The sequence below is a fragment of the Salvelinus sp. IW2-2015 genome, linkage group LG9 (assembly GCF_002910315.2).
Source record: "Salvelinus sp. IW2-2015 linkage group LG9, ASM291031v2, whole genome shotgun sequence".
NCBI lineage: Eukaryota > Metazoa > Chordata > Actinopteri > Salmoniformes > Salmonidae > Salvelinus > Salvelinus sp. IW2-2015.
Genome location: NC_036849.1, coordinates 3,390,934 through 3,416,329, shown reverse-complemented (window position 1 = coordinate 3,416,329; position 25,396 = coordinate 3,390,934). Strand labels below are relative to the sequence as shown.

The following is a 25,396-nucleotide window of genomic DNA, read 5'->3' as shown; positions in this document are numbered from 1 at the left end:
TTGGGAATTCCCTGGCTAGCTCAGCACAACCCGGTGATTTCCTGGCGACAGGGGGCTCTTAAGGGGTGGTCAGAGGAGTGTTCAGGCAGGTGTATAGGAGTTGCCGTTGGTGCGACTACGGTGGAGAGTCCAGACCAGGTTTCCACCGTGCGCATTCCCTCTGAATATGCCGATTTGGCTATCGCCTTCAGTGAAAAGAAGGCGACCCAATTACCACCCCATCGCCGAGGGGACTGCGCGATAAACCTCCTGGAGAACGCTGCACTTCCTAGGAGTCACGTGTATCCTTTGTCCCAGGAGGAGACAGTAGCTATGGAGACATATGTTACTGAATCACTGGGACAGGGATACATTCGGCCCTCCGCATCACCTGTCTCCTCAAGTTTCTTTTTTGTGAAGAAGAAGGATGGCGGTTTACGCCCGTGCATTGATTATCGAGGTCTAAATTCCATCACAGTGGGGTTTAGTTACKCACTACCTCTCATCGCTACGGCGGTGGAATCATTTCACGGGGCYCGCTTCTTCACAAAARTGGACCTGAGYAGTGCGTATAATCTGGTGCGTATCCGGGGAGGAGATGAGTGGAAAACCGCATTTAGTACTACATCTGGCCATTATGAGTACCGCGTCATGCCATATGGGTTGAAAAATGCTCCAGCTGTCTTTCAATCCTTCGTAGAAGAGATTCTCCGAGACCTGCTCGGGCAGGGAGTGGTAGTGTACATCGATGACATCTTGATCTACTCTGCCACACGCGCGGCGKATGTGTCTCTGGTGCGTAAGGTACTTGGGCGACTGCTGGAGCATGACCTGTATTGCAAGGCGGAGAAATGTGAGTTCTTCAAACAGGCCGTTTCCTTCCTGGGTTATTTCCACCTCCGGGGTGGTGATGGAGGATGACCGCGTTACAGCCGTGTGTAATTGGCCGACTCCGACCACGGTGAAAGAGGTGCAGCGGTTTTTAGGGTTTGCAAATTACTACCGGAGGTTTATCCGGGGTTTTGGTCAGGTGGCTGCTCCCATTACCTCACTGCTGAAGGGAGGACCGGTGCGCTTGCGTTGGTCAGCAGAGGCGGACAGAGCTTTCAGTCGTCTGAAGGAGCTGTTCACCAATGCGGCCACGTTGGCGCATCCGGACCCCTCTTTAGCGTTCATAGTGGAGGTGGACGCGTCCGAGGCGGGGGTCGGGGCCGTGCTGTCCCAGCGCTCGGGCGTACCACCCAAGCTCCGCCCTTGTGCCTTATTTTCGAGGAAGCTCGGTCCGGCGGAGCGAAACTATGACGTGGGGGACCGGGAGTTGTTAGCTGTAGTCAAGGCTCTGAAGGTGTGGAGACATTGGCTTGAGGGGGCGAAACACCCTTTTCTCATCTGGACTGACCATCATAATCTCGAGTACATCCGGGCAGTGAGGAGACTAAATCCGCTTCAGGCTAGATGGGCCATGTTTTTCACCCGGTTTCAGTTCACCATCTCATACCGGCCAGGCTCCCAAAACACTAAACGCGCTGTCCGACGAGCTGTCCCGCCTCTATGATACCGAGGAGCGGTCCGTTGAGCCAACTCCCATCATTCCACCTTCATGTCTCGTGGCACCGGTGGTATGGGAGGTGGACGCGGAGATAGAGAGAGCCTCACGGTTAGAGCCGGACCCCCCTAACTGTCCAGCGGGGGCTCAGTACGTGCCGGGGGGGGGGGGTCCGGGATAAGCTAATCCGTTGGGCTCATACTCTCCCCTCCTCATCCTGGCATCAAGAGGACAGTGCGGAGTCTTAGAGGGAGATACTGGTGGCCCACGTTGGCTAAGGACGTTAGATTTTATGTCTCCTCCTGCTCGGTGTGCGCTCAGAGCAAGGCTCCTCGGCACTTGCCTAGAGGGAAGTTACAGCCCCTCCCCGTTCCACAACGGCCGTGGACACACTTATCGGTGGCCTTTCTTACCGATCTTCCCCCGTCCCAGGGAAGTACTACGATCCTGGTCGTTGTGGATCGGTTTTCTAAGTCCTGCCGTCTCATCCCGCCCCACTGCGGTGCTGGTCAGCGCTCCTCTTCTGCCGTTGTCCCGCTAACCTTAGCGATTCCTGGACGGCTTTCCAGGTGTCCTTGGAGCGCTGTACCCATTCCTCTACCGCAGGAGCCTCGGTCTGGCTCTGATGCCATGGGGCCAGGACCGGCTGGTAACCTAACACACACTCAAAAGGGGACATGTTCGTTGAGGAGTGGCGGAGGGAGTTCTGAGCGAGCTCAGCCCAAGGAACATACCTCGCCCACTCACCAGGCCGGTCCCGGCAATATGACCGCAGAAACCTGCCCACATCCTGGTTTACGCGCTCCACCTGCCCATTACTCTCGGGGTGAAAACCCGAGGTCAAGCTGACCGAGACCCCAGTCTCTCCATAAATGCCCTCCAAACTCTGGACGTGAATTGGGGGCCCCGATCAGAAACGATGTCCTCAGGCACCCCATAGTGCCGGAAGACATGGGTAAACAAGGCCTCCGCAGTCTGCAGGGCCGTAGGGAGACCGGGCAACGGGATGAGACGGCAGGACTTAGAAAACTGATGTCCAAAAGATTTCAAAACTAAATGTTGTGACATAAATCTTAAGTTGCATGTATTTGAAAATATCTACATTGGTCAATCCAAAATGTATTTTAAAAGCTGTAATGGGAATCTATTTCTGTTTTACCGAGTCATTTACGGTTTCCATGCCTTTAATTTCCCACGTGGACCAATTTATCTGTGAATTCTGAAACGCTATCCAAGGATTGTTCCATAAGGTTGTGTTTTTAGGGATGTGATATTGGTTCTTGTAGAATATGTTTCATTTTCTTCCATATTGTTATAGTGTTTCTAACTATGAAGTTAATGTTCTTATCCTTTTAAATTACATACGTAAAAAGATTCTGGGGATGAATATGCGCATCTTCAATATGTACCCATTGCTTTAATACATTTAACTATATGTCGTAAGTAAAAGATTTGGGTAGCGATTTGATACATTTTAAAGTTTGGAAGGTTAAAACCCTCATACTTAGGAAGATGTAAAACTTTCCAATTTAATTCTATGAATGTTATTTGTCCATATAAAGTCTGTTATGACCAAGTATACTTTTTTAAAGAATATCTTCGATGGGGTAATTGGTATTACCGAAAATAAATATAAAAACTTTGGGAGCCATGCCATTCTGAATGGTTTATTCTACAGTACCTGTAAGATTTATGGGAAGATTGTTCAATTTAATTAGATCTGCTTTTATATTGTTGAGTAATGGATTTCTGTAGATTGTGAGTTATTGTTTTTCTTTTTCCTATTTTCCTATTGCCATTATCCACATACATAAAATATTTTCAGCAAAGGAGACATTGAGATTTCAATATTGGTCATGTATATCAGGAGATCATCTGCAAATAAGTTTCGTATATATTCATGTTTAACAATACTGATACCTGTTACGTTTGGGTCCTGTCTAATTATTTCTGCAATATGTTCAATTGCCAGTGCAAACAGGAGAGGGGAGAGGGGACATCCCAGTCTTGTGCCCTTTTCTAAAGCAATTTAATCAGATAATGTCTCATTTGTGTATAATTTTACTTTAAGACATTTATATAATATTTGTATTAAATGTATTATTTCAGTTGGAAAGTTGAAAGCTTCTAAAGCTTTGAATAGAAAAGTCCCCCCCTTGAGGGTGGAGAGAAAAATGTAAATTTTTAAGTTAATTTCGTGCAATTCTAGACAATTTGCCATGACTTATGCCATGATATCTGAGTGATATCAATGGGGGGCCCTGGAGGTCAGGGTGCTGACTGTGTGTGACAGTGATTGTGAGTGACTGAAATAACAAAACCAAATTGCTGATGCACAACCAAATTTCGAACTTGTACATTGTGTACTCTACTAATCTAACTCTCAACAGTAATTTGAGACCCTGAGTGACATCTTATGTTGCTTATGCCTGGAGCCGGCCCTGGAAAAGGCCATTTGAGACAGTTATAAGTGTTTTCAGCATCAACAGCCATTATTGATTTTTTTTGTATGCATGCCAGCAAAGCCACTACACAACACAACACTGAACAATACATGCACTATAACGGTGACAAACGGAGCCCACAAACAGTGCCCACAAATTGTTAGGGCCTTCATAAAGCTGTCCCAACAGCAGAGTCCCAACACCTTACCACTGCTACCCCTGGCTATCAGCAGAGCCTTGTCTGGCAGTGAAACAGTTCATTAAGCCTCATTTACTGCAATTAAAAGAACAGCTGATATGGCTGACTTGCTTAAACAAATGTGGTTTCTACTGACACTTGAGATGTACAAACTATGGCATAAGGGGACGACGAGCGGATAAGAGGCAATCCGTAAATCCGATTAAGACATTAATGAGCGAGCTAGGACGGACGTAGTCAATATAACTATTTTTTCAGCACGGGCTACTAACAGCTTACTACACAACATACACTTAGTATTACTTTCTTAGCTACGGTATACATATCTCCCTGGCATATTACATCATTTAAGCGGCAGCATACAATACATTTTTGGACTCACCTTGTTGTATTGTGCTCACTTGAACAGGAAGGTGGCACAGCTGTGCTCACTTTATGGTGCTTTCAAGACAACTGGGAACTCTGAAAAAAAGAAGGCAGAATCATGACGTCAGTGATCTTTAAGGTCGGAGCTCTAGAAAGAGGCCTGAGTTCCCGACTTGAAATTCCGAGTTGGATGACTGTTCAAAACGTGTTTTCTAGTTGTCTTGAACTCACTGAAGTCTGAGATTTCTGAGTTTACAGTTGTTCTGAACGCGGCAGAAGTCAGGCTGGTTTGACAGCATAGCCAATGTTGAATGTTTATTTTGTAAGCTTGGAAAAGAGACCCTTAAACCCAGACTTGGACCACACACCCACTCCACTGAATAGCAGGCTAGTAATTGCTTTGCAATGCTTACAGTTAGCCACTGTTTCCTTCCAAACCACTCATTTTTGAATTTGCAATTTCCAACTTGTTGTGTAATGTTTATGGCCGATGAGCACTGATACATTTTATCCATAATTTCTCTTCATATGACAAGGATTGAAGAGGATTTGCCAGCAGATTTTCGACTTGATTCATGATGATGACTGCTAGCTAAGATTTTGAAAGTATGATGTTGACATGATCAGTCCAATCAAAGCTACGGTAGATATAACGTGATTTGACTTAATTTTATCTGTGGCCAACGACCTTGAGCCTTCTTGGATGGGCACTTCTAATGTATCTCTATGGCAGCACCCAAGGGGCTTGAATTTTCGAGTACCTCAGCAAAAATTGTAGAATAAGAGTGAAGACATCAAAACTATGAAATAACACATATATTTCTCATGAGGACTGGCTCTCATGAGGACTGCCACAGGAAAGGAAGACCCAGAGTTACCTATGCTGCAGAGGATAAGTCCATTAGAGTTACCAGCCTCAGAAATTGCAGCCCAAATAAATGCTTCACAGAGTTCAAGTAACAGACACATCTCAACATCAACTGTTCAGAGGAGACTGTGTGAGTCAGGCCTTCATGGTCGAATTGCTGCAAAGAAATCACTACTAAAGGACACCAATAAGAAGAAGAGACTTGCTTGGGCCAAGAAACACGAACAATGGACATTAGACTGGTGGAAATCTGTCCTTTGGTCTGATGAGTCCAAATGTGAGATTTTTAGTTCCAACCGCGGTGTCTTTGTGAGACGCCGAGTAGGTGAACGGATGATTTCCGCATGTGTGGTTCCCACTGTGAAGCATGGAGGAGGTGTGATGATGTGGGGTTGCTTTGCTGGTGACACTGTCAGTGATTTATTTCGAATTCAAGGCACACTTAACCAGCATGGCTACCACCACATTCTGCAGCGATACGCCATCCCATCTGGTTTGCGCTTAATAGGACAATGACCCAACACACCTCCAGGCTGTGTAAGAGCTATTTGACCAAGAAGGAGAGTGATGGAATGCTGCATCAAATGACCTGTTCTCCACAATCACCCGACCTCAACCCAATTGAGAAGGTTTGGGATGAGTTGGACAGCATAGTGAAGGAAAAGCAGCCAACAAGTGCTCAGCATATGTGGGAACTCCTTCAAGAAAAGCATGCCAGGTTGGAAAAGCATGCCAGGTGAAGCTGGTTGAGAGAATGCCAAGAGTGTGCAAAGCTGTCATCAAGGCAAATTTGATCTTTATTTATTCTTTATTACTTTGAAGATTCTAAAATCTATTTTGATTTGTTTAACACTTTTTTGGTCACTACATGATTCCATGTATGTTATTTCATAGTTTTGATGTCTTCACTATTATTCTACAATGTAGAAAATAGTAAAAATAAAGAAAAACCCTTGAATGAGTAGGTGTGTCCAAACTTTTGACTGGTACTGTATAAAAACTCTTTGATGTACAATTAAAGGTCAAGTTTGTAAATTGCATGTAAAACAGTCAGCAATAATCTAATGAAATCAGAGCTTTTGAAATTATACCTAGGCTGAATATATGCCTTACACAACCGTAAGACCCACGAATAATTTAATTATTCTTTTTGCTATAATCATTGATCTGGCTGTCAGGTCTGTCAATAAAAATGCCCTTTTTGTTACAATTTTAACCAGAACCAAGCATAATGCCCATTCACTAATATTTTTGAAAATGAACACCTGTCTCATAAACAATATCTCAAGCACAAGTCCACGTGCTAGTGAGTAGCCGGCTAATATTTATATTTCAAGTTTAGCCAACTTGGATCTCGGTATAATTTCACACGCTCTGAATTCAGCTAACAAGGCAAAACAATTGTTATGAACACACCCTTCTGTCTGTCTCTAACTGTTTGATCAGCATGTTGGCCTGTCCACTTGGTTCAGATGTTTCAATCAAGTGGCCTTATTTCTCAGAATGAGAACGAGTTGCCAGTTCCTTATATAATTGTTTTATGCGTATTGCACATTTATAAAACACAGACTAAACAGCAAGTATAGCAATCTTTATTTGACTAAAAATGCTGCTAGCTATACGTGGTACCGTAATGTTGTAACGGCTCTCGTCGAAAGGAGTGGACCAAAGCGCAGCGTGGAAAGTGTACATCGTTCTTTTTATTGATGACACCAAAAGCAAAATAACAACGACAAAAACGAACGCGCACAGTTCTGTAAGGCAAATAAACTATACAGAAAACAAGATCCCACAAAACCCAAACGGAAAATGACAACTTATATATGATCCCCAATCAGAGACAACGATAGACAGCTGCCTCTGATTGGGAACCACACTCGGCCAAAACAAAGAAATAGAAAACATAGATTTTCCCACCTGAGTCACACCCTGACCTAACCAAACATAGAGAATAATAGGGATCTCTAAGATCAGGGCGTGACAAATGTGCGTACGACCAACTGAGCATTAATTTGTCAGAATGAATGCTCACTGGTACATCCGTTTTAGTAGTGTCTGCTCTTCTCAAACATGTAGGAGTTGAAACATAAGCAGGGTATGGTTCGAAAGGTTAACTTCTCCTCTAATACAGTCAAATAATATCAGGAAGAAGTGATCTCTCATCTTTGTTGTTGTGAGTGGTAGGGAGAGGGACTTGGGAGAAAGAGGCGAAGCGGGAGGTTTCACTCTCGCCAAAATCTGTCCAAAATCAGCCCAATACGTTTCTATGCACTTATTTTGAACCTAAGCCTGTCGCCTGCCTTCTCGCCTTTGGGACACGACTCCCATTGTTAGGGCTTAGACATGAGCATCTCGTCATTATACAAATCTCTGGTGTAAATGGGAAGGTGCACACAGCACAGAAGGAGCGAATGAGACGAGACCAAAAATACAACATGAGAGCAAGCAGACATAAATGCTCATAAAAAAGAAAAAGAAAAAAAAACTTGATTCTGCGATACAGGCATTTGGAATATCGTCTGAGACCAGCCACCCGGACAGCTGATGAAACTGAAGAGTATTTCTGGGAATACTGCCATTTGGGATGAAAACAACAGAGGCTGAGATGCTGGTTCTGGTAAGGAGTGAAATCTCCACTAACCTTGTATAACCGCCCTCCTTCATGGCACTGCCCTTATCTTGCCATGGACTGTCTCTCCACACCCAAACTGCCAACCTTTATCATTCACACTTTCTCACACACGCACAACACACAAACCTCTTTCTTCCTCCTAATCTAACAGACCAACAGGAAAAGGAACAGGAAGTCAAAGGCAATAATGGTGGAAATATAAACTCAGTGCCTCAATTAATAAAATGATGTTAATGGAGGTCAGCAGAGGCTTAAGCTCTGTTGGCTGGTCTGGGCCTCAGTCGGAAAAACATTGACTGTGTGACTCAAACAGCCCCAAAATACATAATAAATCAATTGATGAAGTGTCATGTCTGGATCCTCAGGGATCGCTGCACAGCCTGAACAGCCTGCCCTGTCTGCTGTCCATTCAGCACTGCTGTCAAGGGAGCATGTGAGGACAATGGGGGAAATATGTTTGTAGCGATCTCTGCTGGTGAAGATAGGAAACTGCATCTTAGTGCATCATGGAAGTATTGGAAAATGGGACAACAGTGCCACCTGCTGTCTCATTCATACCAGTACAGGAACGGAGTAATGCATGGTGCAGTAACAATAATCCCATTATCCATTATCTCAAAGCCATCCTCACTAACACTGTGGTTGTGTCCACAACACGACTGTAATGTAGTCAACCTGGAACGTGCCCAGTATCTTTCTGGTCAATAAAACTTCAGGGAAAACACCGGGACTGTACAGCGCTCTGACATCACCAACATCTGGAAGAGGAGCCAGCCAATCAAAGACCTCTGCACAGCAGCCAGAGAGCAGCCAAGAAAACAAACAGCATCATGCAGGAACTCCTATTCACAGTTCCCAGTTCCCTACAAACACACACACGCACATATGCACGAGTGCATACACACCATGCACACTCAAGCGCACACTAACAGTTCGTAGTATGAAACAGGGAAACAAGTTGTAAACAACTTTCTTCTTGTTCAAATTGAGAGCATATTGGCTTGGGTTAGATCTCTGATGAATGCAGGATTGTGTAGTCACAGGAAGATGCTGTCTAGTTATAATTACAACACACTGGCAACAGCGTCGGTAAAAGTATAGAAGTGCCAGCCTACAGTGGCATATACGTAAGCACACACACACACACACACACACACACACACACACACACACACACACACACACACACACACACACACACACACACACACTGTTACTTAATATTGAATGTGCAAGTACACAATAGTATCCCTCTCGACTGTTGCAAAGAATTACTTCACTTTGAGTGCACTGGTGGTAAAATATATATAGAGACTTGTGATTGGCTTACCATGGTCATATGACTGCAGCCGCTTGGCCTAGTAGTTGAGCTTTCCATATGGAAGGGGTGCTCAGTTACATTCGGCAGTGGGTCTATTTTTTCTTTTTGGGGGGGCCGGAACAGAGTTATAAATAATTTGTACACTGCAGAATCTCAAACAGATATAGTATTTGAGAAAAATATAATAATTTCAAACCTTGATTACATTGGGATACACGATCACATATGCCTCTCTTCTTATGTGTGGGGATACTTGGGAACAGATTTCCTACATTAAAATCACTTTGAGCTCATGTTGTTTTGTTCTCAGGCGACTTTGGGGGCCAAATAAAATCACACGCGGGCTGAATTTGGCCCGCAGGCCACCTATTTGGGAACTCTGCCATATGGTATAGATCAGATGTACACCGGGGGAATTCATCCATGCCTAAATTTACATTGAAAACCACCTCATGAAACACGGTAGAGATTCAGTACACCATCAGAGGAAGCACCGTCTTCCTGGAATAGACTCTGCTCTGTATAAAAAAAATTCTCTCCCTCCTCTCTTTTTTCTCCTTTCTCTGTTCTCTCTCTCTCTCCTTCTCGCTCTCTGTGTCACTGTCCTGTCTGTCTGTCTGTCTGTCTGTCTGTCTGTCTGTCTGTCTGTCTGTCTGTCTGTCTGTCTGTCTGTCTGTCTGTCTGTCTGTCTGTCTGTCTCTCTGTCTGTCTCTCTGTCTCTCTCTCTAAGACCACCCAGGATCATGTTTTCACAGCAAGCTACATCTCCTTGGACTCAGACATAGGCTATAACACACACACCACAGTTCTTTAAGGCATGAAGCTGACCAAACCAGAAATACTACGGTGTGGATAGTGGATACCTAAGGCCGCTATCAAACTGTTTTAAACAGCAAATCCCCTAATGATGTTTTGCCTAATTTAGTTCAGAATTATCTGTTATGTGACATCAGTGTTGGCCTAATCATGGTCTTCTATTCTACTCTGTTTTCCTCTTATCCTTTACAAAACAAAGGAGTGATCATAAGAGAATTAAACTATACTGTCTGATAGTAATTGAATACACATAGCCTACACTATAGCCTAGTTAAAGACTACAACATTATCCATCTCTCTCTTCCCTTTGAAGATGATGGCACAATGAATAGGCTAGACCAGGGGTATTCAACTCCCACCCTAAGAGATCTTGGAGCCTGCTTTTCTCTTCTACCTGATAATGAATTGCACACACCTGGTTTCCCAGGTCTAAATAAGTCTCTGATTAGAGGGGAACAATGAAAAAAAGCAGTGGCACTGGCTTCAGTGAGGTTGAGGGGGCTAGACAGAGGGAGATATGAACATACATTTTTAAAGGAACTGACCACAATCAAAAAAAAAATTTTTTGTAGGCTACTCAAACAGCAACAGTTTTAATACTTTATAAATGTTTCCGTTAGTTTTGAAATAACACAGCATTGTTGTGTTGCGTGCAGGTAGGGAGGCGGGGTAGTGAGAGGGCAACGATGCTGAATAGTGCCCCCTCCCACTGCAGCCCACTCCTCGTTCGTGCACTGACTTCCAGGGGAAACCGCTTTGTTACGAACTGTATCCACATTTTACGCGGGTTACTCAAGTCCGCCTCAAATATAAAATACAGCAGGCCTACCCAGAGTAGGTTTTGGAGAAATAACGCGTACTGTCTCTTTAAGATCTCTTGGCTAGTCTGCTTCGTATTGATCAATCCACCATTTTCCAACACACAGCGGCGGCAGTGGTAACAGCGACGGCTACTGCGAGAGATAGCCCTACCTGGAGACGCCAGGACCCGGGGCAGTCATGGCAGCGAACATGTACCGGGTTGGAGGTAAGGGGAACACAGTTTTGGACAATTTTGTGTCCTTTATGTCGCGTTTTCACTGGTTCGTCGCGGGTTTTGCAGCATGGTGTTGTCTTTTTTTTATTTCCTAAAGCTAAAGTGCCTTGTGCTTCAGTCAGTGATGAAGATGATGGTGACTGAGGAGGAGGAGGATGGTGATGAAGAGTCTCGTAGGGACCCCGGGTTTTTCCTCGTTGTTTCTAAACGTATCGCTGTTGTTGTTACACAAACCAATATGGTCGTCTTTAGAGTTAACATTTTGTTTTTATTAAAATAATTATTCAACGATTCGCTTTTAAAAGTAAAGTTTGGCTTGCCAGTCGGCTAGCTAACACATTAGTTGGCTAACAGGCTATTTGGCTCTGTTGAGAGAGTGAGTATTTTGAGGCAGAGCACGATAACGTTAGTAACTGCTGCTGGTCTCTGAAGTTGTACTTTCAGAATGATAATAAATTACGATGGTGTCTATTGTCTAATCAAAGTAGCTGTATTATATTAGACTGACCTTTTTGAGTTTATATCAAATTGATCAGTATTTGCATTTCATAATATGTACAACTTTACAATAACAATAGTTACCTAGCAAGGTTAGTCTACTCGGGTTGAAGTTGACTTAAATTAGTTTCCAACTCACCTGGCTCGTTCAGTGCATGGGAATAGTTAGTATACTGAGGTCCGGTGTCACACTCCCCTGAAATACATTAAAGTAGTTTGTCAACAAATTGGTAACTGTATCCAGCAGTAGGCTAGTCAAGCCACAGGTTTTAAACCAAGTTTAATTTCATTGTTAGCTGGTGTGAAAATCTTTCTGTTTGGCCACAACAGTGAGTGTCAGCAGCACCAGTTGTGGATTGTGATGGATGAGGTCAATGTGACCAGTCATAGAGGAAACTATTTTTTACTTAACATAGTTGAAACAATACTATATAAAAACAATAGCCTAGCCTACCCTCTTACTATTAATTCATGTCAACTGGCTTTCAGTTGTTTATGAATCATTTGTTTGTCAGACAAGTGAGACAACTCACTGTCAAGCTAGTGTTCATAAAATATATAGTTTAGTTGGCACTGTACAGAAATGGTAACAGTTTGTCTGTCTGCTTGTGATCATGCTGATTCTGCTGAATAGAGGACCCATTTAATTGTTTTGGAAAGTGTGGAATTCAAGCCACTCATTGCTATGCACACAGTTGGTGCACACAGAGTAGTTTACAGCAGATCATTTTAATTGATCGCTGGGGAATGCAACTTTTTGACAGCAGATTCAGTACGGCTGCACACTCATTTTTTGAAATTGTGGACTTTTGGTGGAACGGTTTTGACAGTTTCTCAAGAACCTCTGACTAGCCATTCAATCAGTGCCAGGATAGCAAAGGTAAGCCTACGTTTTAGAGGGAGAAATTATGTTGAGTTGCCATGTCAATCAATAAAATGTATTTTATGAAACCCTTTTAACATCAGCAGTTGTCACAAAGTGCTTTACAGATACCCAGCCTAAAACCCCAGAGAGCAAGCAATGCAGCGGCAGTTAAGCACAGTGGCTAGGAAAAACTCCCTAGAAGGCAGTAACCTAGGAAGAAACCTAGAGAGGAATCAGGCTCCAAGGGGTGGCCAGTCCTCTTCTGACCTGCTACATTCCCTTTGGGTCCCGTTTGGCCCTACAACCACAGTCGTTGCCTCAGCTCTTTGGTTCAACGTCGAACCGCTCATGGCAGTACACTGAAATCTAATAAGGTCCAGGATCAAATGGATGCCTCTCTGGGTAGGTGCCTTGTCCCCTTCTCCAGTCTAGGGCATTGCCTGGAATCTGAGCAAAGCCGGGTTCCCCTCAAAGATAGCTGACACTTAAAGACATTGTTGTAGACAATGCTGGATCATCACAGAGGCAATGAGGAGGACTTCCCTTGTGGCTGAAGCATAGACAAAGCCTGTCACACATACACAGCAGGCTAGCTAGGCCCTAATGTCTTTGTTTCCCACAGCAGATCACTCTTCTGGGCCCTCAACATTTTACACCCCAAAAGTCCATTTACCCTATCCTTCCGATAGATCACTTATTTGTCTTTGTTTTCTGTAGATCACTCTTCTGGAGAGCGAGCCTCACCTGGCATTTAGGGTCCCTGACCATTTTTACCCTCCAAAAACCCAAGGAAAATGATAAAAACAAGGGTCTGTATGGTTGTTTTTCATTTTGGAATCACACAGCATTATTGTGAACTAACATCATAATATCCTAAACTGATGCGCTGTCTCTGGCATAAGAGGAAAGTTGCTTGATCAGTGGCATCAATCTGGCATTTTCAGCTTATTGTCTTGGCTAACGCGCACTGGATGAGCACCAAATTGTCATCATGGCCACTTTCCCTGTAGGTGTGTAAACTCAGGCCCCTTGGGGTCAAAGTTCAGGAGAGGATCCAGGTAGTTGGTTGCTTGGAATAGCTTTACTATTCAGTTGAATTGGCTCTTCTTTGGTAAAAGCCCCCCCCCCCCCCCATGGCATTATCACATGGCATCTTCCTTACAAATGTGATTGGCTACATGTCATGCAGAGAGTGCATGATGGGATCAATGTTTGGGTAAAGGAAGACCGTAAGGAGAAAAAGCCGCAGTATCTTCAGCAAGTGGCCATCAGTGGAAATGTCAATCACTGACCCCTTGAGTGTGATGTACTTTGTGACAAGGGCTTTATTAATACATTTGATGTGATTTCGATCCGCAGCAATAACCAAACATTTTTCCCAGCAGAGAACATATTGTGGTGGTAAAATGACAAGAGACCAGTGGCAACACAGACGTTTGTACACTGTATCTCCTTGGAGCCGAGCTGTGGTAGACAGCATAGATACACAGCATCTCCTTGGCAGCAGAATTGATACAGGCTCTCTGACAGAGGGCGAACACACCGCTCAGATAGGATAAAGGTGGAGGCTATGCCTTCTAACAGTCACAGACAGTATGGATGATCATACCAAGTTTGGCTAGTGTTAGAGTAGGCCCTGCATTTTCTTTACCTATCTGAGTGAGATGGATGGACAGACTGTCTTTGGGGCTCAGCTACATGCTACGATTGGCTCTGAGGGAATTTGACTGCACTGTGACGTGGCGGGTAGTGATGGCGCGTGATTGGCTGAGGCCGGCAGTGGGGGAGGGGAGGGGGTAGCAGACGCTGGCTGTGGGCACATGCAGGCTGATCTGGCAGGAGGGTAGGCGAGGGCTGGCAGAGACAGGCAGGCAGGAAGAGAGACCGACAGAGTGAGCTGGAGAGACGGGCAGGCAGGTTTGCCTGTTTTTGTATGTTTTTATTACATTTTGGAGCTCTTTTGAAGGCTGTGGTTGAGCATGTTCAGTGCAAGATTCGCTGTATGTTTCCCATTAGTAAACCGCTCAAATTGAGTTGGTTAGTGTACTTGCTACGGGGGTACACACGCGAGTGCATGGCTGGACATGTACAGTGCCTCTGGATAGTATTCAGACCCCTTGACTTTTTCCACATTTTGTTACGTTAGTCTTATTCTAAAATGTATTAAATAAATAAAAATCCTCAGATCTACACACAATACCCCATAATGACAAAGAGAAAACAGGTTGTTATACATTTTTGCTAATTTATAAAAAATAGAAAACAGATCTTATTTACATAAGTATTCAGACCCTTTGCTATGAGACTCAAATTTGAGCTCAGGTGCATCCTGTTTCCATTGATCATCCTTGAGATGTTCCTACAACTTGATTTGAGTCCACCTGTGGAAAATTCCATTTCCAATTGATTGGACATGCTTTGGAATGGTCCCAGAGGTGACAGTACATGTCAGAGCAAAAACCAAGCCATGAGGTCGAAGGAATTGTCCGTAAAGCTCCGAGACAGGATTGTGTCGGCACAGATCTGGGGAAGGGTACCAAAACATTTCTGCAGCATTGAAGGTCCCCAAGAACACTGGCCTCCATCATTCTTAAATGGAAGAAGTTTGGAACCACCAAAACTCTTCCTAGAGCTGGCAGAAGGGCCTTGGTTAGGAGGGTGACCAAGAACCCGATGGTCACTCTGACAGAGCTCTAGAGTTAGGCTGTGGGGATGGGAGAATCTTCCAGAAGGACAACTGTCTCTGCAGCACTCCACCAATAAGGCCTTTATGGTAGAGTGGCCAGCGGCAGGGACTGGGAGACTAGTCAGGATCCGAGGAAAAGATGATCGGCGCATCCCGGAGTTGCCTCTTGACTGTTGACGTTGAGATGGGTGTTTTGTGGGTACTATTTAATGAAGCTGCCAGTTGAGGACTTGTGAGGTGTTTGTTTCTCAAACTAGACACTCTAATGTACTTGTCCTCTTGCTCAGTTGTGCACCAGGGCCTCCCACTCCTCTTTCTGGTTCTCTTTCTGGTTAGAGCCAGTTTGCGCTGTTCCGTGAAGGGAGTAGTACACAGCGTTTTACGAGATCTTCAGTTTCTTGCCAATTTCTCACATGGAATAGCCTTCATTTCTCAGAACAAGAATAGACTGACGATTTTTGAGCCTGTAATCGAACCCACAGATGCTGATGCTCCAGATACTCAACTAGTCTAAAGAAGGCCAGTTTTATTGCTTCTTTAATCAGTACAACAGTTTTCAGCTGTGCTGACATAATTGCAAAATGGTTTTCTAGTCTTTGAAAATGATAAACTTGGATTAGCTAACACAACGTGCCATTGGAACACAGGAGTGATGGTTGCTGATAATGGGCCTCTGTATGCCTATGTAGGTATTCCATAAAAAATCTGCCGTTTCCAGCTACAATAGTCATTTACAACATTAACAATGTCTACACTATTTCTGATCAATTTGATATTTTAATGGACAATTTTCTTTTCTTTCAAAAACATGAATTTCTAAGTGACCCCAAACTTTTGTGTGTGTGTGTGTGTGTGTGTGTGTGTGTATATATATTTCCTAGGAGAGCAGAGACCTGCTCAGTCAGACAAGAGATGAAGAGTTGGACTGGAGAGGATGGGGGTAGACGGTAGGGGGAGACAAGAGGAGGGGTTTAGCTCCAGGCAGCCTATCAAGTGTGGGGTATGATAATCTGACATTAGTCAAGTTGCATGCAGGTTTAAGAGGAGAGGCACGCACTCTACTAAGCCCAGGGCCTGAGGGAGAGAGGAGAGGCGCAAGAGGGAGGGAGAGAGGAGAGGCGCAAGAGGGAGGGAGGACTATAGGGGGGAGGAGGAGAGGGGCTAGGTCAAGAGCAAGGGGAATGGGGGTGAAAGGAGAGGAGCTGGGTCAAGCGTATAGACGGAGGGAAAGAGGAGAGGGAGCTAGAAATGCAGAGGACAAAGAATGGGAAGAAAAAATTGAAAATAGTGTTTTGATATACTGTACAAGCTATTGAAGTCATCCATTGGTCCAGGTGGCCAAATCACTCCGCAAGAATACAGTTGACGCTGTCTCTGTCTGTTGGCTATACAGAGTAGGCTAACCTTGTTAAGACGCTCTACTGACGTGTTTTCTCTCTCTCTCTCTCTCTCTCCCTCCTCCTACTTCTCTTCCCTCCACCCCTTTTTCCTCAACAGATTATGTTTATTTTGAAAACTCATCCAGTAACCCACTGCTGATCCGGCGGATAGAAGAGCTCAACAAGGTGAGACAGTGGTGCGTGTGTGTACAGCCTCTGGCCCTAACTAGGGTTGCGGTGGTCATGAAATTGTCAGCCGGTAACTGTCACTCAAATAACTGCCGGGTCTCACGGTAATTTACCGTTAATTAACATAAACACGTTTTAGCATCTCAGGGCTTCCACGCATAGCCTTCAAGCAAGCCACTGATGCAGGTCTTTGGAACATGAATCCATTTATTATAGCCTACACCATCACAATAAATCCATTATTTAATTTAGGCTAAAGAAACATTAGGCTATATTCTCTCATATCATATTTCAGAAGAACAGAAATGGCATATTCTGAGTCTTATGTTAGGCTCTGATCTAGCTATGCTATATGGCCGTGGGCTACAGCAGTTCATTTGGCAGGTAAGATTTGCTTCTAGTTCCTGTAGCGTTAAATTTTTTTATAGTAAGAAGAATACAGTTGAACGTGGCTGAGTAAAATTGCAAGGATATTTTCCTGGAACTATTTCCAAAGGAGTGCGCACATGCAGCTATTCTGTGTTGAGCGGTTAATGAAGAAACCGGTCCTCTTATATGCCTCAGTTATTTGTGATACACACTAGTGTTGCATGGTATACCGGTACCACAGTAATATCATGTTACCAAAATGATACCAACATTTTAGAATACTGTATTTCTGTTTCGTATGATACTACCTATTTATTTATGTTATTTTATATTCTGCCCTACCCGTTTTTAACGGAAGAGTAGAAGGTTTCATGCAGTGTTTTCCCTTACTGACACAATGACATGCAGATCATTATGCATGTACATTTGAAGTCGGAAGTTTACATACACTTGGGTTGGAGTCGTTAAAACTCATTTTTCCACCACTCCACAAATTTCTTGTTAACAAACTATAGTTTTGGCAAGTCGGTTAGGACATCTATTTTGTGCATGACACAAGTAATTTTTCCAACATTTGTTTACAGACAGATTATTTCATTTATAATTCACTGTTTTACAATTCCAGTGGGTCAGAAGTTTACATACACTAAGTTGACTGCCTTTAAACAGCTTGGAAAATTCCAGAAAATGATGTCATGGCTTTAGAAGCTTCTGATAGGCTAATTGACATCATTTGAGTCAATTGGAGGTGTACCTGTGGATGCATTTCAAGGCCTACCTTCAAACTCAGTGCCTCTTTGCTTGACATCATGGGGAAATCAAATCAGCCAAGACCTCAGAGAAAAAATTGTAGACCTCCACAAGTGTCTGGTTCATCCTTGGGTGCAATTTCCAAATGCCTGAAGGTACCACGTTCATCTGTACAAACAATAGTACGCAAGTAAACACCATGGAACCAGACAGCCATCATACCGCTCAGGAAGGAGACACCTAGAGTCTCCTAGAGATTAACGTACATTGGTGTGAACAGTGCAAATCAATCCCAGAACAACAGCAAAGGACCTTGTGAAGATGCTGGAGGAAACGGGTACAAAAGTATCTATATCCACAGTAAAACAAGTCCTATATCGACATAACCTGAATGGCCACTCGGCAAGGAAGAAGCCACTGCTCCAAAACCGCCAATAAAAAGCCAGACTACGGTTTGCAACTGCACATGGGGACAAAGATTGTACTTTTTGGAGAAATGTCCTCTGGTCTGATGAAACAGAAATAGAACTGTTTGGCCATAATGACCATCGTTATGTTTGGAGGAAAAAGGGGGATGCTTGCAAGCCGAAGAACACCATCCCAACCGTGAAGCACGGGGGTGGCAGCATCATATTGTGGGTGTGCTTTGCTGCAGGAGGGACTTGTGCACTTCACAAAATAGATGGTGTCATGAGGAAAATAAATTGTGGATATATTGAAGCAACATCTCAAGACATCAGTCAGGAAGTTAAAGCTGGGTCGCAAATGGGTCTTCCAAATGGACAATGACCCCAAGCATACTTCCAAAGTTGTGGCAAAATGGCTTAAGGACAACAAAGTCAAGGTATTGGAGTGGCCATCACCAAACATTGACCTCAATCCTATAGAACATTTGTGGGCATATCTGAAAAAGCGTGTGCAAGCAAGGAGGCCTACAAACCTGACTCAGTTATACCAGCTCTGTCAGAAGGAATGGGCCAAAATTCACCCAACTTGTGGAAGGCTACCCAAAACATTTGACCCAAGTTAAACAATTGAAAGGCAATGCTACCAAATACTCATTGAGTGTATGTATACTTTAGACCCACTGGGAATGTGATGAAAGAAATAAAAGCTGGAATAAATCATTCTCTCTACTATTATTCTGACATTTCACATTCTTAAAATAAAGTGGTGACCCTAACTGACCTAAGACAGGGACTTTTTACTCGGATTAAATGTCAGGATTTGTGAAACTGAGTATAAATGTATTTGGCTGAGGTGTATGTAAACTTCTGACTTCAACTGTATATTCCTTCCTCCCATTCCTCCAGCCAAATCACAGGTAGGCCTTTGGCTGATTTGCTCATATTTGCCTTCTATGCCGTATTCTATTGTTCACTAAACAGTGTGAAAGTAAATTCAATCTGCTGTATTGAGTAGACGTGTGAATTTCAGTGACAGGTTTTTGCATAGCACATGCGCAGAACGTGACCAAGTGTCCAGGGGACGGGGCGAACAGGACGCTAGTCCACCGAATTTATTATATTCCCCCCCCCGTGGTATCGTGCTATTTATCTTTATCTTGATACTTGGCCTGGTATCGTGTTAGTAACATTTTGGTATTGTGACAACACTAATACAAACTATATATAGATATATGTGTGTGTTTGCCTTTTCTTTCCTAATACATTCCAAGGCTGCATGATGCAACTAATGATTTGAAAAAATTTGCGTGGAAGGAAAGAGCTCTGCTATTTCACGTCATCAGTCATTCATCCACAATTTGACAAGCGCTTGATAATATTCTCACCTGTCAGACTATTGTCAATTTAATCTGGTCTTTACATATCTACTAATGTGTGTGGATTTATTTTATTTAGAATGGGCCACAAAAAACCCCAACATGTAATCCGTAGGCTGCACTTGAATAGGGAGCTTCCCATGGTTACGTTTGTAATATTCCAGGTAGGTTACACCGGTTGTAAAGCCGATTGATGTGCTTCATTTTAAGAATTGAGCAAATAAATATAGCAGCACGAGGAAGCTGGCATCCTCTTTTAAATAGCCGGGAGTCAAAGCTCTGTTTTCACACGCTATTGCGCAGTTACTGGGCTGATATGAATACGTTGTGATAGGCCTATATGTTTTTGATAAGGTTTCTATGGGATTGACTATATGATGCATGCCACTAGGATTTGGAAAAAGTCGTAATGCATGTGCAGTTTCTTGTCTTTGATGCCCAGCATGTTCAGTCTTTCACAAGTGATACTATTCTCACCCATCAGACTATTCTCAATTTAATGTTTTACATATACTAAGTAATATGTGTGAAATTAGTTTTGGATTTAGAATGGGCCATTTTCATGCACCTGTATGCACTTCAACCTCTCCCTGCCTGGTTCTGTAATACCATCATGTTTCAAGCAGACCACCGTAGTGCCTGTGCCCAAGAACACTAGGGTAACCTGCTTAAATGTCTACCGACCCGTAGCGCTCACGTTTGTAGCCATGAAATGCTTTGAAAGGCTGGTCATGGCTCACACTAACACCATTATCCCAGAAACCCTAGACTCACTCCAATTTGCATACCGCACCAACAGATCCACAGATGATGCAATCTCTATTGAGGCTCTGAGGACCCATGCCAAGTCTTTTCAGTCTCCTGAGGGGGAATAGGCTTTGTTGTGCCCTCTTCACGACTGTCTTGGTGTGCTTGGACCATGTTAGTTTGTTGGTGATGTGGACACCAAGGAACTTGAAGCTCTCAACTTGCTCCACTACAGCCCAGTCGATGAGAATGGGGGCTTGCTCAGTCCTCCTTTTCCTGTAGTCCACAATCATCTCCTTTGTCTTGATCACGTTGAGGGAGAGGTTGTTGTCCTGGCACCACATGGCCAGGTCTCTGACATCCTCCCTATAGGCTGGCTCGTCGTTGTCGGTGATCAGGCCTACCATTGTTGTGTCATCGGCAAACTTGATGATGGTGTTGGAGTTGTGCCTGGCCATGCAGTCATGAGTGAACCGGGAGTACAGGAGGGGACTGAGCACGCACCCCTGAGGGGCACCTGTGTTGAGGATCAGCGTGGCGGATGTGTTGTTACCTACCCTTACCACCTGGGGGCAGCCCGTCAGGAAGTCCAGGATCCAGTTGCAGAGGGAGGTGTTTAGTCCCAGGGTCCTTAGCTTAGTGATGAGCTTTGAGGGAGCGCTGAGCTGTAGTCAATGAATAGCATTGTTCCTTTTGTCCAGTTGGGAAAGGGCAGAGTGGAGTGCAGTAGAGATGGCATCATCTGTGGCGCTGTTGGGGCGGTATGCAAATTTGAGTGGGTCTTGGGTTTCTGGGATAATGTTTTTTATTTGAGCCATGACCAGCTTTTCAAAGCACTTCATGTCTACAGACGTGAGTGCTACGGGTCGGTAGTCATTTAGGCAGGTTGCCTTAGTGTTCTTGGGCACAGGGTCTATGGTGGTCTGCTTGAAACATGTTGGTAATACAGACTCAGACAGGGAGAGGTTGAAAATGTCAGTGAAGACACTTGCCAGTTGGTCAGCGTATGCTTGGAGTACACGTCCTGGTAATCTGTCTGGCCCTGCGGCCTTGTGAATGTTGACCTGTTTAAAGGCCTTACTCACATCGGCTGCAGAGAGTGTGATCAGTCGCCTGGAACAGCTGATGATCTCATGCATGTTGCAGTGTTACTTGCCTCGAAGCGAGCATAGAAGTAATTTAGCTCGTCTGGTAGGCTTGTGTCACTGGGCAGCTCTCGGCTGTGCTTCCCTTTTGTAGTATGTAATAGTTTGCAAGCCCTGCCACATCGGATGAGCGTCAGTGCCAGTGTAGTACGATTTGATCTTAGTCCTGTATTGATGCTTTGCCTGTTTGATGGTTAGTCGAAGGGCATAGCGGGATTTCTTATAAGATTCCGGGTTAGGGTCCCGCTTTTTGAAAGTTCAGTGCGGATGTTGCCTGTAATCCATGGCTTCTGGTTGGAGTATGTACGTTCAGTCACTATGGGGACGACGTCATCGGTACACTTATTGATGAAGCCAGTGACTGATGTGGTGTACTCCTCAATGCCATCGGAAGAATCCCGGAACATATTCCAGTCTGTGCTAGCAAAACATTCATGTAGCTTAGCATCTGAGTCACTGGTGCGTCCTGCTTTTAATTTGAGCTTTGTACGCATCTCTGTGTGTGGAGTACAGGTGGTCTAGTTCTTTTTCTTTCTCTGGTTGCACAATTAACATGCTGATAGAAATGAGGTAAAACGGATGTAAGTTTCCCTGCATTAAAGTCCCCGGCCACTAGGAGTGCCGCCTCTGGATGAGCGTTTTCCTGTTTGCTTATGGCGGTTTACAGCTCATTGAGTGCGGTCTTAGTGCCAGCATCGGTCTGTGGTGGTATGTAGACAGCTACGAAAAATGTAGAAACTCTCTAGGTAGATAGTGTGGTCTACAGCTTATTATGAGAGACTATCTCAGGCGAGCAAAACCTTAAGACTTCCTTAGATATCGTGCATCAGCTGTTGTTTACAAATATACATAGACCGCCACCCCTTGTCTTACCAGAGGCTGCTGTTCTATCTTGCCGATAGTGTATATCCCGCCAGCTGTATATCATTCATGTCGTCGTTCAGCCACGACTCGGTGAAACACAAGATATTCGTTTTTAATGTCCTGTTGGTATGATATAGTTGCTTTTTAGTTTGTCCAATTTATTATCCAGCGGCTGTACGTTGGCCAATAGTACTGATGGTAAAGGCAGATTAGCCACTCGGCGGCGTATCCTCACAAGACACCCTGATCTCTTTCCGCGATACCTCTTCTGTCATTTCCTCCTGCGAATGACGGGGATGAGGGCCTGTTCGGGTGTCTGGAGTAAATCCCTCTTTTCTGACTCATTAAAGAGAAATTCTTTGTCCAGTTCAAGGTGAGTAATTGCCGTTCTGATTTCCAGAAGCTCTTTTCGGTCATAAGAGATTGTAGCGGCAACATTATGTACAAAAAATGCGAAAAAACTAACAAAATAGCAAGTTTGGTGACGAGCCCATGTTACGGCAGCCATCTTACAACCGCCATCTTACAACCACCATCTTACAAGCTTTTACGGCAGTTATTTTTCATGCCAGCCAGGTAACCTACTCCGGTTGTAAAGTGTAGCAATGTGCTTAATATTAGGAAAGTTGAGAAATAAATGTAGTAGGCCAAGCCTAGAGAGAGCGTCATTTTTTTGTTGCATAGCCTATAGAAGAAATGTTGTGCAACATGGGCTTATAGGAACGCTTATCTCATTCCATGCATCAACCAGCTATGAGGAGCTGGCTCTCGCTGCGCAACTGAGGATACTATTCCGCTCAAACTCTGAATGCCAGGGCTCTCATGAAGTGTTTAATTCGATTTGTATTTGCATTGACGTCCGAGTGATTAGCGGGACAGTAGAGCGCTGAGTACCAGAGCATTAGCGACTAGCTGTTAGCAAGTTTGGTAGGCTACTAATGACCATCTGTGACGTCAGAGTGCCGTTTTGGAGAAGCCTAGTTACTGTGATTCAACGGTCACGTGGAATTTGGTGAGGTATGACTCATGACTGCCGGTGTGGTGGTGATACTGTCACCGTAACAGCCCTAGTCCTAACAGGTGCCAACTGTCCTGTCTGGTTGTTTAATTGTACTGGAGACTAGTGTCTGTCTGTGATTGACAGTAGACACAGAGCTGAGTGTAGGCCTAGCTAAGCTGCCGCTCTGATGTCACTCAGTCTGCCCAGACGGGCATAACACTGGCTCTTTCCCAATAAGTCACTCCTGGATCCCTCATTCTTCGAATCCTCAACGCATTGGAGGAAAAGGTAAGATGGGAGGGACTTTGGGTCATCTTCTCCGAAGCCGTTTGAGAAGGAAGGAGGTGACGAATCAAGCGAAGACTAATTCAGAAAAATGAACCTCATCATCGATGAGTAGTCACCCCACTTTGATCAACCAATCAACACTGAAATGTAAAATACTTTAGTTATTACATAGGCCTAGTCTAGTTGTTCTACTGTTTCTACATTATGTAAACCCCATACTTCACCAGGCTCGTTTCTCATTAGTAAGTATAAGCCTAGCTGGTATTGATCTTTCTGTTCTCAGATCATCAGCAAACTCCAACTCTACTCTCTCGGTGTGTGACCAATGACGTGTGGCAGGCTGGGCTGGCGGATTACGGTCGTTGCCATGGTAACCCTCCATCTCTCTCTCTCTCTCGTGTTGTGTTGCAGACTGCCAATGGAAACGTGGAGGCTAAAGTGGTGTGTTTCTATCGACGCAGGGACATCTCCTCAACACTCATCGCCCTGGCCGACAAACACGCACGTGAGTGACACGCACGGTTCACTGTTCAGTCAGAAGTCTTCAACATCGAATGCCAAAATTCAAATCCCCTAGTATAATGACTGTTCAGTCAGAAACCACTTTTAAATGGATGGAACCTTTAAACAGGCTATTCTCATTCCGATTAAGCGTCTCGCAAGAGAGACCTGTTCACTAACCACCATTCAGCATCCAATGACACTTCATCGCCTTGTACAGATCAAATGGACAGTTTGACTCAAGTGCTCTGTGTATAAGGTTTACAGATGTGCAATCTAAACCTAATTGAACCTATTGACTTCTGCCTGAAGAGTGAATATGTAGTGAAGGACCTATGTATTCGTCTTGGACTAGGCAAATGTCAGAGTTTTCTGTACGTTTGCTCGTCCATGCAGAATTGTGTAGCTTTGCAGTGTTTGTGGCTGTGAGGGTTGTAGCTGTTGCTGCCGGTTACTGTGAGGGCTGTAGCTGTGAGGGTGGTAGCTGTTGCTGCCGGTAGCTGTGAGGGTGGTAGTTGTTGCTGCCGGTAGCTGTGAGGGTGGTAGCTGTCGCTGCCGGTAGCTGTGAGGGTGGTAGCTGTCGCTGCCGGTAGCTGTGAGGGTGGTAGCTGTGAGGGTGGTAGCTGTGAGGGTGGTAGCTGTGAGGGTTGTAGCTGATGCTGACTGAGAAGAGGGAGCATCAGACCCAGGGACTGACTGACTGACTGACTGGAGAATTTAAGCCTTCTAGACTGCAGCACTCCCAAGGCCTAACTCACTGACTACACTACTGTGTCCACTCATACGACTGAATCTGTGGGGCCGAACGTTAGTTTGGGTGTGGTAGCGTGTGTGCAGAGAAGTGGGGGGGATTCTGTGGCAGTGGGTTGTTTTTTGTGGACCACACAGTTAGTAAGGAGGAGCTCTCCATTTAATTTAAGGGGCTTTATTGGCATGGGAAACATATGTGTACATTGCCAAAGCAAGTGAAATAGATTAAAAAAACAGAAGGGAAATGAAAAACAAAAGTTGCAAAAGAATAAAGACATTTCATATGTCAGTGTTGAAATGATGTGCAAATAGTTAAAGTACAAAAGGTGTTTTTTCATCACTGGTTGCCAATGTGGCAACAGGTCACAAATGTTG

At 44.4% G+C, this 25,396-nt stretch overlaps 1 protein-coding gene and 1 long non-coding RNA gene across 3 annotated transcripts in view; one reads left to right on the top strand and one right to left on the bottom strand.

Moving 5' to 3' along the window:
• LOC139028225 (uncharacterized) overlaps positions 1 to 25,396 on the bottom strand; it is a 35,156-nt gene that overhangs the window by 4,451 nt on the left and 5,309 nt on the right. The window contains exon 2 of the long non-coding RNA XR_011480409.1: positions 4,551 to 4,630. This is a non-coding gene — a long non-coding RNA (uncharacterized lncRNA). The remainder of the gene's footprint in view (positions 1 to 4,550; positions 4,631 to 25,396) is intronic.
• The window catches only part of mta1 (metastasis associated 1), a 43,297-nt gene continuing 28,829 nt past the window's right edge, over positions 10,929 to 25,396 (top strand). Inside the window, exons 1-3 of one of the 2 annotated variants that reach the window (XM_023993996.2) lie at positions 10,929 to 11,198; positions 16,754 to 16,821; positions 24,182 to 24,275. In XM_023993996.2, coding sequence (XP_023849764.1) covers positions 11,171 to 11,198; positions 16,754 to 16,821; positions 24,182 to 24,275 — 190 coding nt within the window. In that variant the 5' untranslated portion in view covers positions 10,929 to 11,170. The remainder of the gene's footprint in view (positions 11,199 to 16,753; positions 16,822 to 24,181; positions 24,276 to 25,396) is intronic. The other variant, XM_023993995.2, reaches the window with a different exon arrangement.